Source organism: Amblyraja radiata, unplaced genomic scaffold (assembly GCF_010909765.2).
Source record: "Amblyraja radiata isolate CabotCenter1 unplaced genomic scaffold, sAmbRad1.1.pri scaffold_1251_ctg1, whole genome shotgun sequence".
Taxonomy (NCBI): domain Eukaryota; kingdom Metazoa; phylum Chordata; class Chondrichthyes; order Rajiformes; family Rajidae; genus Amblyraja; species Amblyraja radiata.
The window spans coordinates 1-17,218 of record NW_022630434.1 but is presented as its reverse complement, the minus strand read 5'-3'; the positions used below and the strand labels follow the sequence as shown (position 1 = coordinate 17,218).

The following is a 17,218-nucleotide window of genomic DNA, read 5'->3' as shown; positions in this document are numbered from 1 at the left end:
CTACCTGAAACAGGGCAAATACAGAGAGGCAGAATCTTTGTACAAAGAGATACTGACCAGAGCACACGAGAAAGAGTTTGGTTCTGTCAGTGGTAAGTGGAAGCTCCTTCCCCCCCCCCCTGTCCCCCCCCACCCCCCCGCACTGCCCCGTCACACACTCCAGGGGGTCAGACACAGAGTGAACCCCCCTCTGCACCGTCCCTTCAAGTTCAAGTTCAAATTTATTTGGTCACATACACCTTTAGGTGTAGTGAAATTCTTTTTGCCATGCAGCACATAAAAAAAGAATACAAACATGACAGTAATAGATAGTTTCAACATCAAAACATCCCCCCACAATGGTTCCCATTATGGGGAAAGGCACAGAGTCCAGTCCCATCCCCATGTCCACCCATAGTCGGGCCTCCCTACTCGAGACCGTGGCTTCCGGAGCCGACAGGGCCGCGCCGAATGGAGCTCAACTGGCGATCTCATCAAGAGATCCCAGGCTCCCGGTGGAAAGTTCAGCGCCGCCGCCCGCAGCCGCTCCACAGACCCGCAGCTCCGCAACGGACCCAGTCCCTTGTGCTCTGTGTAGGGGGAGGGAGGGGAGGGGGGTCGGCTGCGATGGGGGAGTCTTTGCCTGTGATTGAGGCCGTCATTCTCTCCCCCAGGGGAGAACAAGCCAATCTGGATGCACGCAGAGGAGAGGGAGGAGCAGAGCAAGGTGAGTGTGGGGTCCGCAAGGCTCAGTGCTGGGACCCCAGCTATTTACAATATATATTAATGATCTGAACGAGGGAATTGAATGCAACATCTCCAAGTTTGCGGATGACACGAAGCTGGGGGGCAGTGTTAGCTGTGTGGAGGATGCTAGGAGGCTGCAAGGTGACTTGGATAGGCTGGGCGAGTGGGCAAATGCATGGCAGATGCAGTATAATGTGGATAAATGTGAGGTTATCCACTTTGGTGGCAAATACAGGAAAGTAGACTATTATCTGAATGGTGGCCGATTAGGAAAAGGGGAGATGCAACGAGACCTGGGTGTCATGGTACACCAGTCATTGAAAGTAGGCATGCAGGTGCAGCAGGCAGTGAAGAAAGTGAATGGTATGTTAACATTCATAGCAAAAGGATTTGAGTATAGGAGCAGGGAGGTTCTACTGCAGTTGTACAGGGTCTTGGTGAGACCACACCTGGTGTATTGCGTACAGTTTTGGTCTCCTAATCTGAGGAAAGACATTCTTGCCATAGAGGGAGTACAGAGAAGGTTCACCAGACTGATTCCTGGGATGTCAGGACTGTCTTATGAAGAAAGACTGGATAGACTTGGTTTATACTCTCTAGAATTTAGGAGATTGAGAGGGGATCTTATAGAAACTTACAAAATTCTTAAGGGGTTGGACAGGCTAGATGCAGGAAGATTGTTCCCGATGTTGGGGCAGTCCAGGACAAGGGGTCACACAGTTTAAGGATAAGGGGGAAGTCTTTTAGGACCGAGATGAGGAAAACATTTTTCACACAGAGAGTGGTGAATCTGTGGAATTCTCTGCCACAGAAGGTAGTTGAGGCCACAGTTCATTGGCTATATTTAAGAGGGAGTTAGATGTGGCCCTTGTGGCTAAAGGGATCAGGGGGTATGGAGAGAAGGCAGGTACAGGATACTGAGTTGGATGATCATATTGAATGACGGTGCAGGCTCGAAGGGCCGAATGGCCTCTACTCCTGCACCTATTGTCTATGTTTCTATCTTGTGTGCGTGAGTGCGAGTGTGTACGTGTATGACCCCAACATCCTGTTCCATGTAGCTGTAGGGAGGGATGGGGAGGGGGAGGGGGAGAGTGGGGGGGGGTCTTATATGTAGAATCACAGGTGGCCAGGGGTGGGCTGCGGGGTTGGGGATAACGGCTGGTGTTTTGTATCCCCAGGGCAAACGCAGGGATGGCGTGTTGTACTGGGAGTATGGGAACTGGTACAAAGCCTGCAAGGTGGATAGGTGAGAGGTGTTGACTCCTTCCCCTCGTCCCCCCCTCATTCCCCCACCCGCCCCTGCATTGTACAACTGACTCACTTCATGCTGGAGAAACTCAGCGGGTGAGGCAGCATCTATGGAGAGAAGGAATTGGCGACGTTTCGGGTCGAGACCCGGAAGGGTCTCGACCCGAAACGTCGCCAATTCCTTCTCTCCATAGATGAAGAAGGGTCTCGACCCGAAACGTCGCCAATTCCTTCCCTCCATAGATGCTGCCTGGCCCGCTGAGTTTCTCCCGGGTTCGATCCCGACTACGGGCGCTGTCTGTACGGAGTTTGCCCGTTCTCTCCCCGGAAACTTACAAAATTCAATACAAGTTAGTACAAGCCGAGTCTATCCATATCTTTCTTCATATGAAAGCTTGTACTCGCTAGAATTTAGAAGATTGAGGGGGGGGGGGACCTTCTGCAGTTCAGGGAGGTTCTACTGCAGTTGTACAGGGTCTTGGTGAGACCACACCTGGAGTATTGCGCACAGTTTTGGTCTCCTAATCTGAGGAAAGACATTCTTGCCATAGAGGATTTGAGTATAGGAGCAGGGAGGTTCTACTGCAGTTGTACAGGGTCTTGGTGAGACCACACCTGGAGTATTGCGTACAGTTTTGGTCTCCTAATCTGAGGAAAGACATTCTTGCCATAGAGGGAGTACAGAGAAGGTTCACCAGACTGATTCCTGGGATGTCAGGACTTTCACATGAAGAAAGACTCGGCTTGTACTCGCTAGAATTTAGAAGATTGAGGGGGGATCTTATAGAAACTTACAAAATTCTTAAGGGGTTGGACAGGCTAGATGCAGGAAGATTGTTCCCGATGTTGGGGAAGTCCAGGACAAGGGGCCACACACAGTTTAAGGATAAGGGGGAAATCTTTTAGGACCGAGATGAGAAAAAAAAAATTTTCACACACAGAGAGTGGCGAATCTGTGGAATTCTCTGCCACAGAAGGTAGTTGAGGCCACACAGTTCGTTGGCTATATTTAAGAGGGAGTTAGATGTGGTCCTTGTGGCTAAAGGGATCAGGGGGTATGGAGAGAAGGCAGGGATGGGATACTGAGTTGGATGATCAGCCATGATCATATCGAATGGCGGTGCAGGCTCGAAGGGCCGAATGGCCTCTACTCCTGCACCTATTTTCTATGTGACCTGCGTGGGTTTTCTCCGGGCGCACCGGTTTCCTCCCACACTCCAAAGACGTGCAGGTTTGTAGGTTAATTGGCTTTGGTGCAAATGTAAATTGTCCCCTAGTGTGTGTGTGTGTGTGTGGGATAGTGTTAGTGTGCGGGGGGGATCGTTGGACGGCACGGACTCGGTGGGCCGAAGGGCCTGTTTCCGCGCCGGATTTCTGAACTAAACTGAACGTGCAGAGATGCACGTGGCACGCAGAACACTCGTGCACTCACGCACGCTCGCTCGCACACTCACGCTCTCGCACGCTTGCAACCTCGCGCATTTGTGGAATGCTCGCTCTCGCGCCTGCGCGCGCGCTCTCACATCCGTGACCCCGTGTGTGTGTGTGTGTGTGTCCCCCACCCACAGCCCCACCGTTAACACGACACTGCGCAGTCTGGGCGCGCTGTACCGGCGGCAGGGGAAGCTGGAGGCGGCGGAGACACTGGAGGAGTGTGCCACCAAGTCACGCAAACAGGTCAGTGTCCAACCCCCTCCCTCCCTGTCCTGCCCCCACCCCATCTCCCCCCTCCCGCCCCCTCCCCGCCCCTCCCCCACCCCAACTCCTCCACCCTTCCTCCCGCCCCAACCCCCCTCCTTGTCCTCCCCCTCCCTGCCCCACCCCCACCCCCACCCCTCCCCATCTCTGTGGTTCTGTGACGAGGGTTCTGTGACGAGGCGGGGCTGTGACGAGGGTTCTGTGACGAGGGTTCTGTGACGAGGGTTCTGTGACGAGGGTTCTGTGACGAGGGTTCTGTGACGGGGCGGGGCTATGACGAGGGTTCTGTGACGGGCGGGGCTTTGACGAGGGTTCTGTGACGAGGCGGGGCTGTGACGAGGCGGGGCTGTGACGAGGGTTCTGTGACGAGGGTTCTGTGACGAGGGTTCTGTGACGAGGGTTCTGTGACGAGGCGGGGCTATGACGAGGGTTCTGTGACGAGGCGGGGCTATGACGAGGGTTCTGTGACGAGGGTTCTGTGACGAGGCAGGGCTATGACGAGGGTTCTGTGACGAGGGTTCTGTGACGAGGGTTCTGTGACGAGGCGGGGCTGTGACGAGGGTTCTGTGACGGGGCGGGGCTGTGACGAGGGTTCTGTGACGGGGCGGGGCTATGATGAGGGTTCTGTGACGAGGGTTCTGTGACGGGGGTTCTGTGACGAGGGTTCTGTGACGAGGGTGCTGTGACGGGGCGGGGCTGTGACGAGGGCGGGGCTGTGACGAGGGTTCTGTGACGAGGGTTCTGTGACGAGGGTTCTGTGACGAGGGTTCTGTGACGAGGGTTCTGTGACGAGGGTTCTGTGACGAGGGTTCTGTGACGAGGGTTCTGTGACGAGGGTTCTGTGACGAGGGTGCTGTCCCACCCCCAGGTGCCGGACACGTCCCACCAGTCGCGGGTGGTGGAGCTGCTGAAGGACCTGGGGCCGGGGGGACGTCCGGGCCGCGACCATCTCACCGGAGCCGCCGGCGTCGTCAATTACATCATCAACGGCACCGAGAACGACGAGGCCAACGCCAACGCTGAGTGGAGCGGGGTGAGTGGGGGGAGGGGGGGGTGGGGGGAGGGGGGAGAGGAGCGGGGTGAGGGGGGGGGTGAGGGAACGATGCTGACTGTGTTTTCTCTGTCCACCCCCCCCCACCCAACTCCCCCCTCTCTCCACCCCCCCCCTCTCTCCACCCAACCCCCCCCTCTCTCCACCCACCCCCCCCCCTCTCTCCACCCACCCCAGGACGGTAGCGGTTCCCTTCGCCGCAGCGGTTCGTTCGGGAAGATACGCGAGGCGCTGAGGCGCAGCAGCGAGATGCTGGTGAAGAAACTGCAGGGAGACCCCCCTCCTCAGCCCCGCAACCCCGGGTAGGTGGGGGGGGGGGGTCACAACAGCGGAACAGTCGGACAGGGTGAGGGGGGGGGATTCCGGGCGATCGCTGTCTGCAATAACATTGACAATAATTACAGGCCGCATGGGGTAAATGAGGTGCTTGAGGAGTATAAAGAATGTAAACAGAATCTTAAGAAAGAAATTAGAAAAGCTAAAAGAAGACATGAGGTTGCTTTGGCAAGGTGAAAGTAAACCCAAAGGGTTTCTACGGCTATATTAACAGCAAAAGGATAACGAGGGATAAAATTGGTCCGTTAGAGAGTCAGGGTGGACAGCTATCTGCAGAGCCAAGAGAGATGGGGGAGATATTGAACAATTGTTTTTCTTCGGTATTCACCAAGGAGAAGGATATTGAATTATGTGAGGTAAGGGAAACGAGTAGAGTAGCTATGGAAACTATGAGATTCAAAGAAGAGGAAGTACTGACACTTTTGAAAAATATAAAAGTGGATAAGTCTCCAGGTCCGGACAGGATATTCCCTAGGACATTGAGGGAAGTTAGTGTAGAAATAGCAGGGGCTATGACAGAAATATTTCAAATGTAATTAGAAACGGGAATAGTACCGGAGGATTGGCGTACTGCGCATGTTGTTCCATTGTTTAAAAAGGGGTCTAAGAGTAAACCTAGCAATTATAGACCTGTTAGTTTGACGTCAGTGGTGGGCAAATTAATGGAAAGGATACTTAGAGATAATATATATAAGCATCTGGATAAACAGGGTCTGATTAGGAACAGTCAACATGGATTTGTGCCTGGAAGGTCATGTTTGACTAATCTTGAATTTTTTGAAGAGGTAATTGATGAGGGTAAAGCAGTGGATGTTGTATATATGGACTTCAGTAAGGCCTTTGACAAGGTTCCTCGTGGAAGGTTGGTTAAGAAGGTTCAATGGTTGGGTATTAATGGTGGAGTAGCAAGATGGATTCAACAGTGGCTGAGTGGGAGATGCCAGAGAGTAATGGTGGATGGTTGTTTGTCAGGTTGGAGGCCAGTGACTAGTGGGGTGCCACAGGGATCTGTGTTGGGTCCACTGTTGTTTGTCATGTACATCAATGATCTGCATGATGGTGTGGTAAATTGGATTAGTAAGTATGCAGATGATACTAAGATAGGTGGGGTTGTGGATAATGAAGTAGATTTTCAAAGTCTACAGAGAGATTTAGGCCATTTGGAAGAGTGGGCTGAAAGATGGCAGATGGAGTTTAATGCTGATAAGTGTGAGGTGCTACATCTTGGCAGGACAAATCAAAATAGGACGTACATGGTAAATGGTAGGGAATTGAGGAATGCAGTTGAACAGAGGGATCTGGGAATAACTGTGCACAGTTCCCTGAAGGTGGAATCTCATGTAGATAGGGTGGTAAAGAAAGCTTTTGGTGTGCTGGCCTTTATAAATCAGAGCATTGAGTATAGAAGTTGGGATGTAATGTTAAAATTGTACAAGGCATTGGTGAGGCCAATTCTGGAGTATGGGGTACAATTTTGGTCGCCTAATTATAGGAAGGATGTCAACAAAATAGAGAGCGTACAGAGGAGATTTACTAGAATGTTGCCTGGGTTTCAGCAACTAAGTTACAGAGAAAGGTTGAACAAGTTAGGGCTTTATTCTCTGGAGCGCAGAAGGTTAAGGGGGGACTTAGAAACATAGAAACATAGACAATAGGTGCAGGAGTAGAGGCCATTCGGCCCTTCGAGCCTGCACCGCCATTCGATATGATCATGGCTGATCATCCAACTCACTATCCCATCCCTGCCTTCTCTCCATACCCCCTGATCCCTTTAGCCACAAGGGCCACATCTAAATCCCTCTTAAATATAGCCAATGAACTGTGTGGCCTCAACTACCTTCTGTGGCAGATAATTCCAGAGATTCACCACTCTCTGTGTGTAAAAAATGATTTTCTCATCTCGGTCCTAAAAGATTTCCCCCTTATCCTTAAACTGTGTGACCCCTTGTTCTGGACTTCCCCAACATCGGGAACAATCTTCCTGCATCTAGCCTGTCCAACCCCTTAAGAATTTTGTAAGTTTCTATAAGATCCCCCCTCAATCTTCTGAATTCCAGCGAGTACAAGCTGAGTCTATCCAATCTTTCTTCATGTGAAAGTCCTGACATCCCAGGAATCAGTCTGGTGAACCTTCTCTGTACTCCCTCTATGGCAAGAATGTCCTTCCTCAGATTAGGAGACCAAAACTGTCCGCAATACTCCAGGTGTGGTCTCACCAAGACCCTGTACAACTGCAGTAGAACCTCCCTGCTCCTATACTCAAATCCTTTTGCTATGAATGCTAACATACCATTTGCTTTCTTCACTGCCTGCTGCACCTGCATGCCTACTTTCAATGACTGGTGTACCATGACACCCAGGTCTCGTTGCATCTCCCCTTTTCCTAATCGGCCACCATTCAGATAATAGTCTGCTTTCCTGTTTTTGCCACCAAAGTGGATAACCTCACATTTATCCACATTATACTGCATCTGCCATGCATTTGCCCACTCACCCAGCCTATCCAAGTCACCTTGCAGCCTCCTAGCATCCTCCTCACAGCTAACACTGCCCCCCAGCTTCGTGTCATCCGCAAACTTGGAGATGTTGCCTTCAATTCCCTCGTCCAAATCATTAATATATATCGTAAATAGCTGGGGTCCTAGCACTGAGCCTTGCGGTACCCCACTAGTCACTGCCTGCCATTGTGAAAAGGACCCGTTTACTCCTACTCTTTGCTTCCTGTCTGCCAGCCAGTTCTCTATCCACATCAATACTGAACCCCCAATGCCGTGTGCTTTAAGTTTGCATACAAATAGACTTGATAGAGGTCTTTAAAATGATGAGAGGGATAGACAGAGTTGACGTGGATAAGCTTTTCCCACTGAGAGTAGGGAAGATTCAAACAAGGGGACATGACTTGAGAATTAAGGGACAGACGTTTAGGGGTAACATGAGGGGGAACTTCTTTACTCAGAGAGTGGTAGCTGTGTGGAATGAGCTTCCAGTGGAGGTGGTGGAGGCAGGTTCGATTTTATAATTTAAAAATAAATTGGATAGGGATATGGACGGGAAAGGAATGGAGGGTTATGGTATGAGTGCAGGTAGATGGGACTAGGGGAGAATACGTGTTCGGCACGGACTAGAAGGGCCGAGTGGCCTGTTTCCGTGCTGTCATTGTTATATGGTTACATAGTGTCGCCTTTCCCCCCCCAGCATGAAACGGGCAAGCTCGCTGAACTTCCTGAACAAGACCACAGAGGAGGCAACTGAGGTACGCACCCCCCCCTCCATCCCCCCCCCTCCCAACCCCCGACATCCCCTACTCCAGCCCCCCCCCCACCCAACCCCTCCCCCTCCATCCCCTACTCCAGCCCCCCCACCCAACCCCCTCCATCGCCTACTCCAGCCCCCCCCCCCCACCCAACCCCTCCCCTCGTGAACGCCTGACTTTCACTACGTGAATTACTCACCTCTCTCTCCCCCCCCCTCTCCCCCCCCCCCCCCCCCCCTGCAGCAAGCTGTGAGCACGTTGGCCGATTCCAAGGCCCTCAGTGCCAGTAACGTGGACCTGTCGAGGCGGAGTTCCCTCAGCAGTTTGAACTGAGCGCCCCGCAGGGAGGGGATCGGAGCCGGGACCCCCACTCCTCGTCCCCACCGCTCCAGCCGCCAGCCAGCGCCCCTCTCTCTCTCTCTCTCTCTCTCTCTCTCTCTCTCTCTCTCTCTCTCTCTCTCTCTCTCTCTCTCTCTCTCTCTCTCTGAACAGCTTGACGATGTGTCTTTTATTTTGTTGCTGTTTGACCCCACGGTCTCACCCCCACCGCGGCCACAGCTACAACTACACTGTCCTGGACAACAGCGCTGGCTCTGTGTGTGTGTGTGTGTGTGTGTGTGTGTGAGTGAATGTGACTCTGACTGTGTATGTGTGTGTGTGTGTGTCTCAGACTGTGTATGTGTGTCTCTGACTGTATGTGTGTGTGTGTCTCTGACTCTGTGTGTGTGTGTGTCTCTGTGTGTGACTGCGTGTGTGTGTGTGCCTGTGCGTGTCTGTGTGACTGTGTGTGTGTGAGTGAATGTGACTGTGTGTGTCTGTGTGTGTCTCAGACTGTGTATGTGTGTCTCTGACTGTGTATGTGTGTGTGTGTGTGTGTGTCTGACTGTCTGTGTGTGTGTCTCAGACTGTGTATGTGTGCGTGTCTCTGACTCTGTGTGCGTGTGCGTGTGTGTCTCTGTGTCTGTGTGTGTGTGTCTCTGACTGTGCGTGTCTGTGTGTCTCTGTGTGTGTATGTGTCTGTGTGCGTGTGCGTGTGTGTGTGTGTCTCTGACTGTGCGTGTGTGTGTGTCTCTGACTGCATGTGCGTGTGTGTGAATGTGACTCTGTGTGTCTGTGTGTGTGTAAGTGTTTAAGAAGGAACTGCAGATGCTGGAAAATCGAAGGTGGACAAAAATGCTGGAGAAATTCAGCGGGTGCAGCAGCCTGAAACGTTGCCTATATCCCTCGCTCCATAGATGCTGCTGCACTGACTGTGTGTGTGTGTGTGTTTCTGTGTATGTGATTCTCTGTGGTGTGTGCGCGTGTCTGAGAGTGAGAGCCTGTGTGTCTCAGTGAGAGTGTGTGTGTGTGTGCGCGCGTGTCAGAGAGCGTGTGTGTCAGTGTGTGTGTGTGCGCGTGTCCATGGGAGTGTGCGTATGTCTAAGCGTGAGAATGCGTGTGTCAATGAGTGTGTGCCTAGGAGAGTGTGTGTGTCAGAGTGAGAATGCGTGAGTGTGTCTGAGAGTGAGTGTGTGTGTCAGAGTGAGTGCCTGAGAGTGAGTGTACAAGTGAGTGTGTGTGAGTGCAAGTGTCAGAGTGTGCGCGTGTGTGTGTGTGTCTCAGACTGTGTGTATGTGTGTCTCTGACTGTGTGTGCGTGTGTGTGAGTGTGCGCGTGTGTGTGTGTGTGTCTGAGTGAGTGTGTGTGTGTGTGAGTGCAAGTGTCAGAGTGCGCGCGTGTGTGTGAGTGTGTGTATGTGAGTGTGTGTGAGTGTGAGTGCATGTGTCGGAGTGAGTGTCTGAGAGTGTGTGTGTGAATGCAATTGTCAGAGTGTGTGTGTGTATGTGCGTGAGTGAGTGTGTGTGTGTGTGCAGTGGGATGACCGCCTCCAGTGCTGTGCGTGAACAAAGACCCTCTCTCTCTCTCTCTCTGTCTCCCCCCCCCAGCTCTCGACACCAACACTGGCATCATGCCAGACGCGACCAGCCCCTTGTGCCTGCCCTGGAGCGGAGCTTCCTAATAAAGTGGGTGTGAGGAGCCAGTGGTGGTGTGGGCAAGGGTTTTATTTCACCGTGTCCGTCGGGGGGGGGGGGGGGGGGGGGGGGAGAGGGGGGGGGGGGTGGGGGGCACTGAGGGATGGGAGGGGGTTTGTGCTGGGAAGGGGCAACGATGGAGAGCTTCAAGTTCCTTGGCACCAACATCACCAATAATCTGTTTTAAGAAAGGAACTGCAGATGCTGACAAGTCGAAGGCAGACACAAAGTGCCGGAGGAACTCAGCCACTGGGTGAGGCAGCATCTATGGAGTAAAGGAATGGGTGACGTTTCGGGTCGAGACCCTTCTTCATCTATGGAGAGAAGGAATTGGCGACGTTTCGGGTCGAGACCCTTCCGGGTCTCAACCCGAAACGTCGCCAATTCCTTCGCTCCATAGATGCTGCCTCACCCGCTGAGTTACTCCAGCAGTTTGTGTCTCTTCTGCAATAGCTTGCGGTTCCAAATTATTTTAGGCTCCCATTTTGTTTAGTACTAGAGACACAGGCCCTTCGGCCCACCGAGTCCGTGCCGACCAGCGATCTCCGCACACTGACACTATCCTACACACACACACACACACACACACACACACACACACACACACACACACACACACACACACACACACACACACACACGCACACACACACACACACACACACTCACACACACACACACACACACACACACACACACACACACACTCTCACACACACACACACACACACACACAGGGGTCAATTTTACACCTACACCAAACCCAGTTAACCTACAAACCTGCACGTCTATGGAGTGTGGGAGCACCCGGAGAAAACCCACGCAGATCACGGGGAGAGCGTGCGAACTCCGTACAGACAGCGCCCGTGGTCGGGGTGGAACCCGGGTCTCTGGCGCTGTGAGGCAGCAGCTCTACCCGCTGCAACAACCGTGCCATTCAACCCTGGTTCTGGTCACCTTGTTACAGGAAGCTGAGAAGGTTTACCAGGATGTTGCCAGGGCTTGAGGGGCCTGAGCTACAGGGAGAGGTTGGGACTTTATCCCTTGGATGAGGTGTACGAGATCACGTGGGGAAAAGGTTGGGTAAATGTTACAGTCTTTTACCCAGAGAAGGGGAATCACGAACCAAACGGAATGGACAACAGGCGCAGGAGTAGAGGCCATTCGGCCCTTCGAGCCAGTACCGCCATTCAATGTGATCATGGCTGATCATCCCCAATCAGTACCCCGTTCCTGCCTTCTCCCCTGACTCCGCTATTTTTAAGAGCCCTATCTAACTCTCCCTTGAAAGTATCCAGAGAACCTGCCTCCACCGCCCTCTGAGGCAGAGAATTCCACAGACTCACCACTCTCTGTGAGAAAAAGTGTTTCCTCGTCTCCGTTCTAAATGGCTTACTCCTTATTCTTAAACTGTGTGTGTGTGTGGCCCCTGGTTCTGGACCCCCCCAACATCGGGAACATGTTTCCTGCCTCTAGCGTGTCCAATCCCTTAATAATCTCATATATGTTTCAATGAGATCCCCTCTCATTCTTCTAAACTCCACAGAGTGTACAAGCCCAGCCGCTCCATTCTCTCAGCATATGACAGTCCCGCCGTCCCGGGAATTAACCTGGTGAACTCCCTCAATAGCATAGGTTTAAGGGTGAGAGGGGAATGATTGAATAGAAACTGGATTTTTACACAAAGGGTGGTAGGTATATGGACAAGCTTCCAGAGGTGGTAGTTGGGACTGGGACTATCGCAACATTTGACCAGGTACATGGATAGGACAGGTGCAGATGGATCTGGGCGGGCAGGTGGGACTTCTTGATCAGCCGAAGGGCCACCAAAACGGAACACAATACTCCAAATGCGTCCTCACCAACGTCTTAAGGGCTTGGCGATTCTTTTCGGCGACTGCCGGAATCATTGACTGACGTATAAGGTCACCGAAAAATCCGCGGCTTGATGACGTCTTGACGGGCGGTGTTTTTTCAAGTGTCGCGACATTTTTTTTGTCTCCCGCTGGATTTTGAAATGTTCACACATACAAGGAACTTGCCTTGGTGCTCCGCCCACAAGTAACAACACGACATTGACTGTGACAGTTACGAACGACTCGGGGAAACGCTAAACACTAATAATAATAAAACATTAATGATAAAACACCATCGATCAAGCAGGTGAACCAACAGAATACCAGATCAAAGGGAGCAACTACTCGTGGATAAAGTTAGACTCTGAAGAAGGGTTTCGGGTCGAAACGTCGCCTATTTCCTTCGCTCCATAGATGCTGCTGCACCCACTGAGTTTCTCCAGCATTTTTGTCTACCTTCGATTGTCCAGCATCTGCAGTTCCTTCTTGAACACAGCCTATTGCACACTTTATCTGTTGATTTATTGTGTATATAATGGGTCTATGGTATAGAGACACACTGGACTTTTATTCAGATTCAGATTCAATTTTAATTGTCATTGTCAGTGTACAGTACAGAGACAACAAAATGCATTTAGCATCTCCCTGGAAGAGCGACATAGCAAATGATTTGAATAAATAATAATAAGTGTCCGGGGGGGGGGGGGTGTTTGGCAGTCACCAAGGTACGTTGTTGAGTAGAGTGACAGCCGCCGGGAAGAAGCTGTTCCTGGACCTGCTGGTTCGGCAACGGAGAGACCTGTAGCGCCTCCCGGATGGTAGGAGGGTAAACAGTCCATGGTTGGGGTGAGAGCAGTCCTTGGCGATGCTGAGCGCCCTCCGCAGACAACGCTTGCTTTGGACAGACTCAATGGAGGGGAGCGGGGAACCGGTGATGCGTTGGGCAATTTTCACCACCCTCTGCAGTGCCTTCCGGTCGGAGACAGAGCAGTTGCCATACCATACTGTGATGCAGTTGGTAAGGATGCTCTCGATGGTGCAGCGGTAGAAGTTCACCAGGATCTGAGGAGACAGATGGACCTTCTTCAGTCTCCTCAGGAAGTTGGTGAGCTTTCTTGATCAGAGTTGAGGTATTGTGGGTCCAAGAGAGGTCATCGGAGATGTTGACTCCCAGGAACCTGAAGCTAGAAACACGTTCCACCTCCGTCCCGTTAATGTGGATGGGGGTGTGCGTGCCGCCCCTGAACTTCCTGAAGTCTACAATGAGCTCCTTGGTCTTCTTGGAGTTAAGGGCCAGGTTGTTGTCAGCGCACCATGCTGCTAAGTATCTCCTGTATTGCGTACAGTTTTGGTCTCCTAATCTGGGGAAGGACATTCTTGCCATAGAGGATTTGAGTCTAGGAGCAGGGAGGTTCTACTGCAGGTTCTACTGCAGTTTATCTCCTGTTCTGTATTATGTTTACATATTCTGTTGTGCTGCAGCAAGCAAGAATTTCATTGTCCTATCTGGGATAAATGACAATAAGAACTCTCTTGACTCTCTCTCTTCTCCCCGTAACCTTTGACACTCGATCTAATCAAATGCCTGCTCTAAAAATACCGGGTGATTTGCCCTCCACATCCATCTGTGCCAATGAATTCACCACCATCTGACGAAAGAAATTCCTCCTTTCTACGTCCAGTTTTGGTCTCCTAATCTGAGGAAAGACATTCTTGCCATAGAGGATTTGAGTCTAGGAGCAGGGAGGTTCTACTGCAGTTGTACAGGGTCTTGGTGAGACCACACCTGGAGTATTGCATACAGTTTTGGTCCCCTAATCTGAGGAGAGACATTCTTGCCATAGAGGATTTGAGTCTAGGAGCAGGGAGGTTCTACTGCAGTTGTACAGGGTCTTGGTGAGACCACACCTGGAGTATTGCGTACAGTAGAGGGAGTACAGAGAAGGTTCACCAGACTGATTCCTGGGATGTCAGTACTTTCATATGAAGAAAGACTGGATAGACTCGGCTTGTACTCGCTAGAATTTAGAAGATTGAGGGGGGGGATCTTATAGAAACTTACAAAATTCTTAAGGGGTTGGACAGGCTAGATGCAGGAAGATTGTTCCCGATGTTGGGGAAGTCCAGGACAAGGGGCCACACGCAGTTTAAGGATAAGGGGGAAATCTTTTAGGACCGAGATGAGAAATTCATTTTTTTTTCACACACAGAGAGTGGTGAATCTTTGGAATTCTTTGCCACAGAAGGTAGTTGAGGCCACAGTTCATTGGCTATATTTAAGAGGGAGTTAGATGTGGCTAAAGGGATCAGGGGGTATGGAGAGAAGGCAGGGATGGGATACTGAGTTGGATGATCAGCCATGATCATATCGAATGGCGGTGCAGGCTCGAAGGGCCGAATGGCCTCTACTCCTGCACCTATTTTCTATGTTTCTATGACTCAGAAAACACTAAACATTAATAATAATAAAACATTAATGATAAAACACCATCGATCAAGCAGGTGAACCAACAAAATACCAGATCAAAGGGAGGCGACAGATTTTTGGTTGTTGAGTCGAGCAACTACTCGTGGATAAAAGCTGTGTTTATGTCTGGCTGTGGCAGCTTTGACCGTCCGGAGTCGCCTTCCAGAGGGAAGTGATTCAAAGAGTTTGTGATGAATGATGTGTTTGTCACTTGTGGGCGGAGCACCAAGGCAAATTCCTTGTATGTGAATACCTGGCCAATAAACTTATTCATTCATTCAAAATCTTTTGGGGACCCTGATATGAGGCCAGCAGTCGCCAAAAAAACATCTCCGTGTGGGACAGGCCCTTGATACAAGACAAGGGAGATGGTGAGGGGCTTTAGGAGGTGTTGGGGTATCCCAGACCCTAGTTTTCATTGATGGCGTTGAAGCAGATATGGTTGAAACTTCAAATTCCCAGGAGTAATCATCACCACCAACTTCTCCTGGACCACACACCTTGAAGCAACAACAAGAAACCACACCGACACCTCGACTTCCTTGGAAGGCTGTCCCACAGTACGAGTTCATTCCAAGAGCTCTCCCGACTTCAAACTCGTGGTAAGCACAGAGAATGAACGTAGCGGGTACGTCGGAGCTCGGGGACGTCTCTTAGCGGCTCGTAACGCCAACGGCAGGTAAAGCACGGGAAGACTCGTGAAGATTTTTCAACGTGTTGAAACATAGACAATAGGTGCAGGAGTAGAGGCCATTCGGCCCTTCGAGCCTGCACCGCCATTCAATATGATCATGGCTGATCATCCAACTCAGTATCCCATCCCTGCCTTCTCTCCATACCCCCTGATCCCTTTAGCCACAAGGGCCACATCTAACTCCCTCTTAAATATAGCCAATGAACTGTGTGGCCTCAACTACCTTCTGTGGCAGAGAATTCCACAGATTCACCACTCTCTGTGTGTGTGTGAAAAAAAATGTTTTCCTCATCTCGGTCCTAAAAGATTTCCCCCTTATCCTTAAACTGTGTGTGACCCCTTGTTCTGGACTTCCCCAACATCGGGAACAATCTTCCTGCATCTAGCCTGTCCAACCTCTTAAGAATTTTGTAAGTTTCTATAAGATCCCCCCTCAATCTTCTAAATTCTAGCGAGTACAAGCCGAGTCTATCCAGTCTTTCTTCATATGAAAGTCCTGACATCCCAGGAATCAGTCTGGTGAACCTTCTCTGTACTCCCTCTATGGCAAGAATGTCTTTCCTCAGATTAGGAGACCAAAACTGTACGCAATACTCCAGGTGTGGTCTCACCAAGACCCTGTACAACTGCAGTAGAACCTCCCTGAACTGCAGAAGATCCCCCCCCCCCTCAATCTTCTAAATTCTAGCGAGTACAAGCCAAGTCTATCCAGTCTTTCTTCATAATCGCTGGTCGGCACGGACTCGATGGGCCGAAGGGCCTGTTTCCGCGCTGTATCTCTAAACCAGGAATCAGTCTGGTGAACCTTCTCTGTACTCCCTCTATGGCAAGAATGTCCTTCCTCAGATTAGGGTCCACATGAAGTGCCCCCGAGTATCGACGAGCGGCCATTACCTTAAATCTCCGAGTTCGAATCAGGGCAAACTCGGGAGAACTCTTGGAATGAACTCGTACTGTGGGACAGGGGTGTAAAGAAGTTCGGCAAGTCCCCATCCACTCTCACCAACATCTACAGATGGACCAAGGAAACATTTTATCGGGATGCTTCACAGCTCGGTTTGGGAACAGCTCCATCCAAGGCCGCAAGAGATGGCAGCGAATTGTGGACAGTTGCAGCCCAGACCATCGCAGAAACCGACCTCCCTTCCGTTGATTCCATCTACACCTCACGCTGCCTCGGCAAGGCCAGCAGCATCATCAAGGACCAGTCTCACCCCCCGGTCACTCCCTCTTCTCCCCTCTCCCATCGGGCAAGAGGTACAGAAGTGTGAAAACCAACGCACACACACACCTCCAGATTCAGGGGCAGTTTCTTCCCGGCTGTTATCAGGCAACTGAACCGTCCTCTCACCAACTAGAGAGCGGTCCTGACCTCCCATCCATCTCATTGGAGACCCTCGGACTATCCTCGATCGGACTTTACCTTGCACTAAACGTTATTCCCTTTATCCTGTATCTGTACACTGTGGACGGCTAGATTGTAATCATGTATTGTCTTTCCGCTGACTGGTTAGCGCGCAACAGAAGCTTTTCACTGTACCTCGGTACACGGGACAATAGACTAGACTGAAGTCAAAAGAATGGATGGAGGCAGGTGTCAGATAAAGGTTTATCTTGTGTTTTAATGAAAACTCGGCAGTCCCGAAATCCAATTATGTTACAGACAGGCTGGAGTTACACAGGGCCGTGGGAGGGGTCCACTCGGCCCTTCTTGGTGGTGCTAGCCCATGTAGAGGCGGAGGTTTCCGGAAGGGGGTTTGGTCATCGTGCCTCGAGTTGCTGTGGGTCTTGAGGGGAGGGGAGAGGAGAGGAGGGGAGGGGAGGGGAGGGGAGTGAGTGTGGAGGAGAGGAGGGGAGAGGAGGGGAGAGGAAGG

General features: G+C 51.3%; 1 protein-coding gene across 1 annotated transcript; it reads left to right on the top strand.

The window, feature by feature from the left end:
- The first annotated feature begins 6 nt into the window (after positions 1-6).
- Positions 7-8,960, top strand: LOC116969810 (kinesin light chain 2-like). Its single transcript, XM_033016589.1, has 8 exons — positions 7-92; positions 654-706; positions 1,908-1,975; positions 3,546-3,654; positions 4,544-4,708; positions 4,904-5,028; positions 8,258-8,315; positions 8,562-8,960. Exons 2-8 carry the CDS (start codon positions 674-676, stop codon positions 8,646-8,648), a joined length of 645 nt encoding a protein of 214 aa, XP_032872480.1. The 5' UTR covers positions 7-92; positions 654-673; the 3' UTR covers positions 8,649-8,960.
- The last annotated feature ends 8,258 nt before the right edge of the window (positions 8,961-17,218 follow it).

Excerpts from the sequence above, each read along its gene's own strand:
- LOC116969810 (XM_033016589.1), top strand. The coding sequence starts at position 674 with ATGCACGCAGAGGAGAGGGAGGAGCAGAGCAAG. Across the intron at positions 707-1,907 it reads AGAGGGAGGAGCAGAGCAAG|GGCAAACGCAGGGATGGCGT; the intron begins GTGAGTGTGGGG and ends TTGTATCCCCAG. Across the intron at positions 3,655-4,543 it reads CCACCAAGTCACGCAAACAG|GTGCCGGACACGTCCCACCA; the intron begins GTCAGTGTCCAA and ends TCCCACCCCCAG.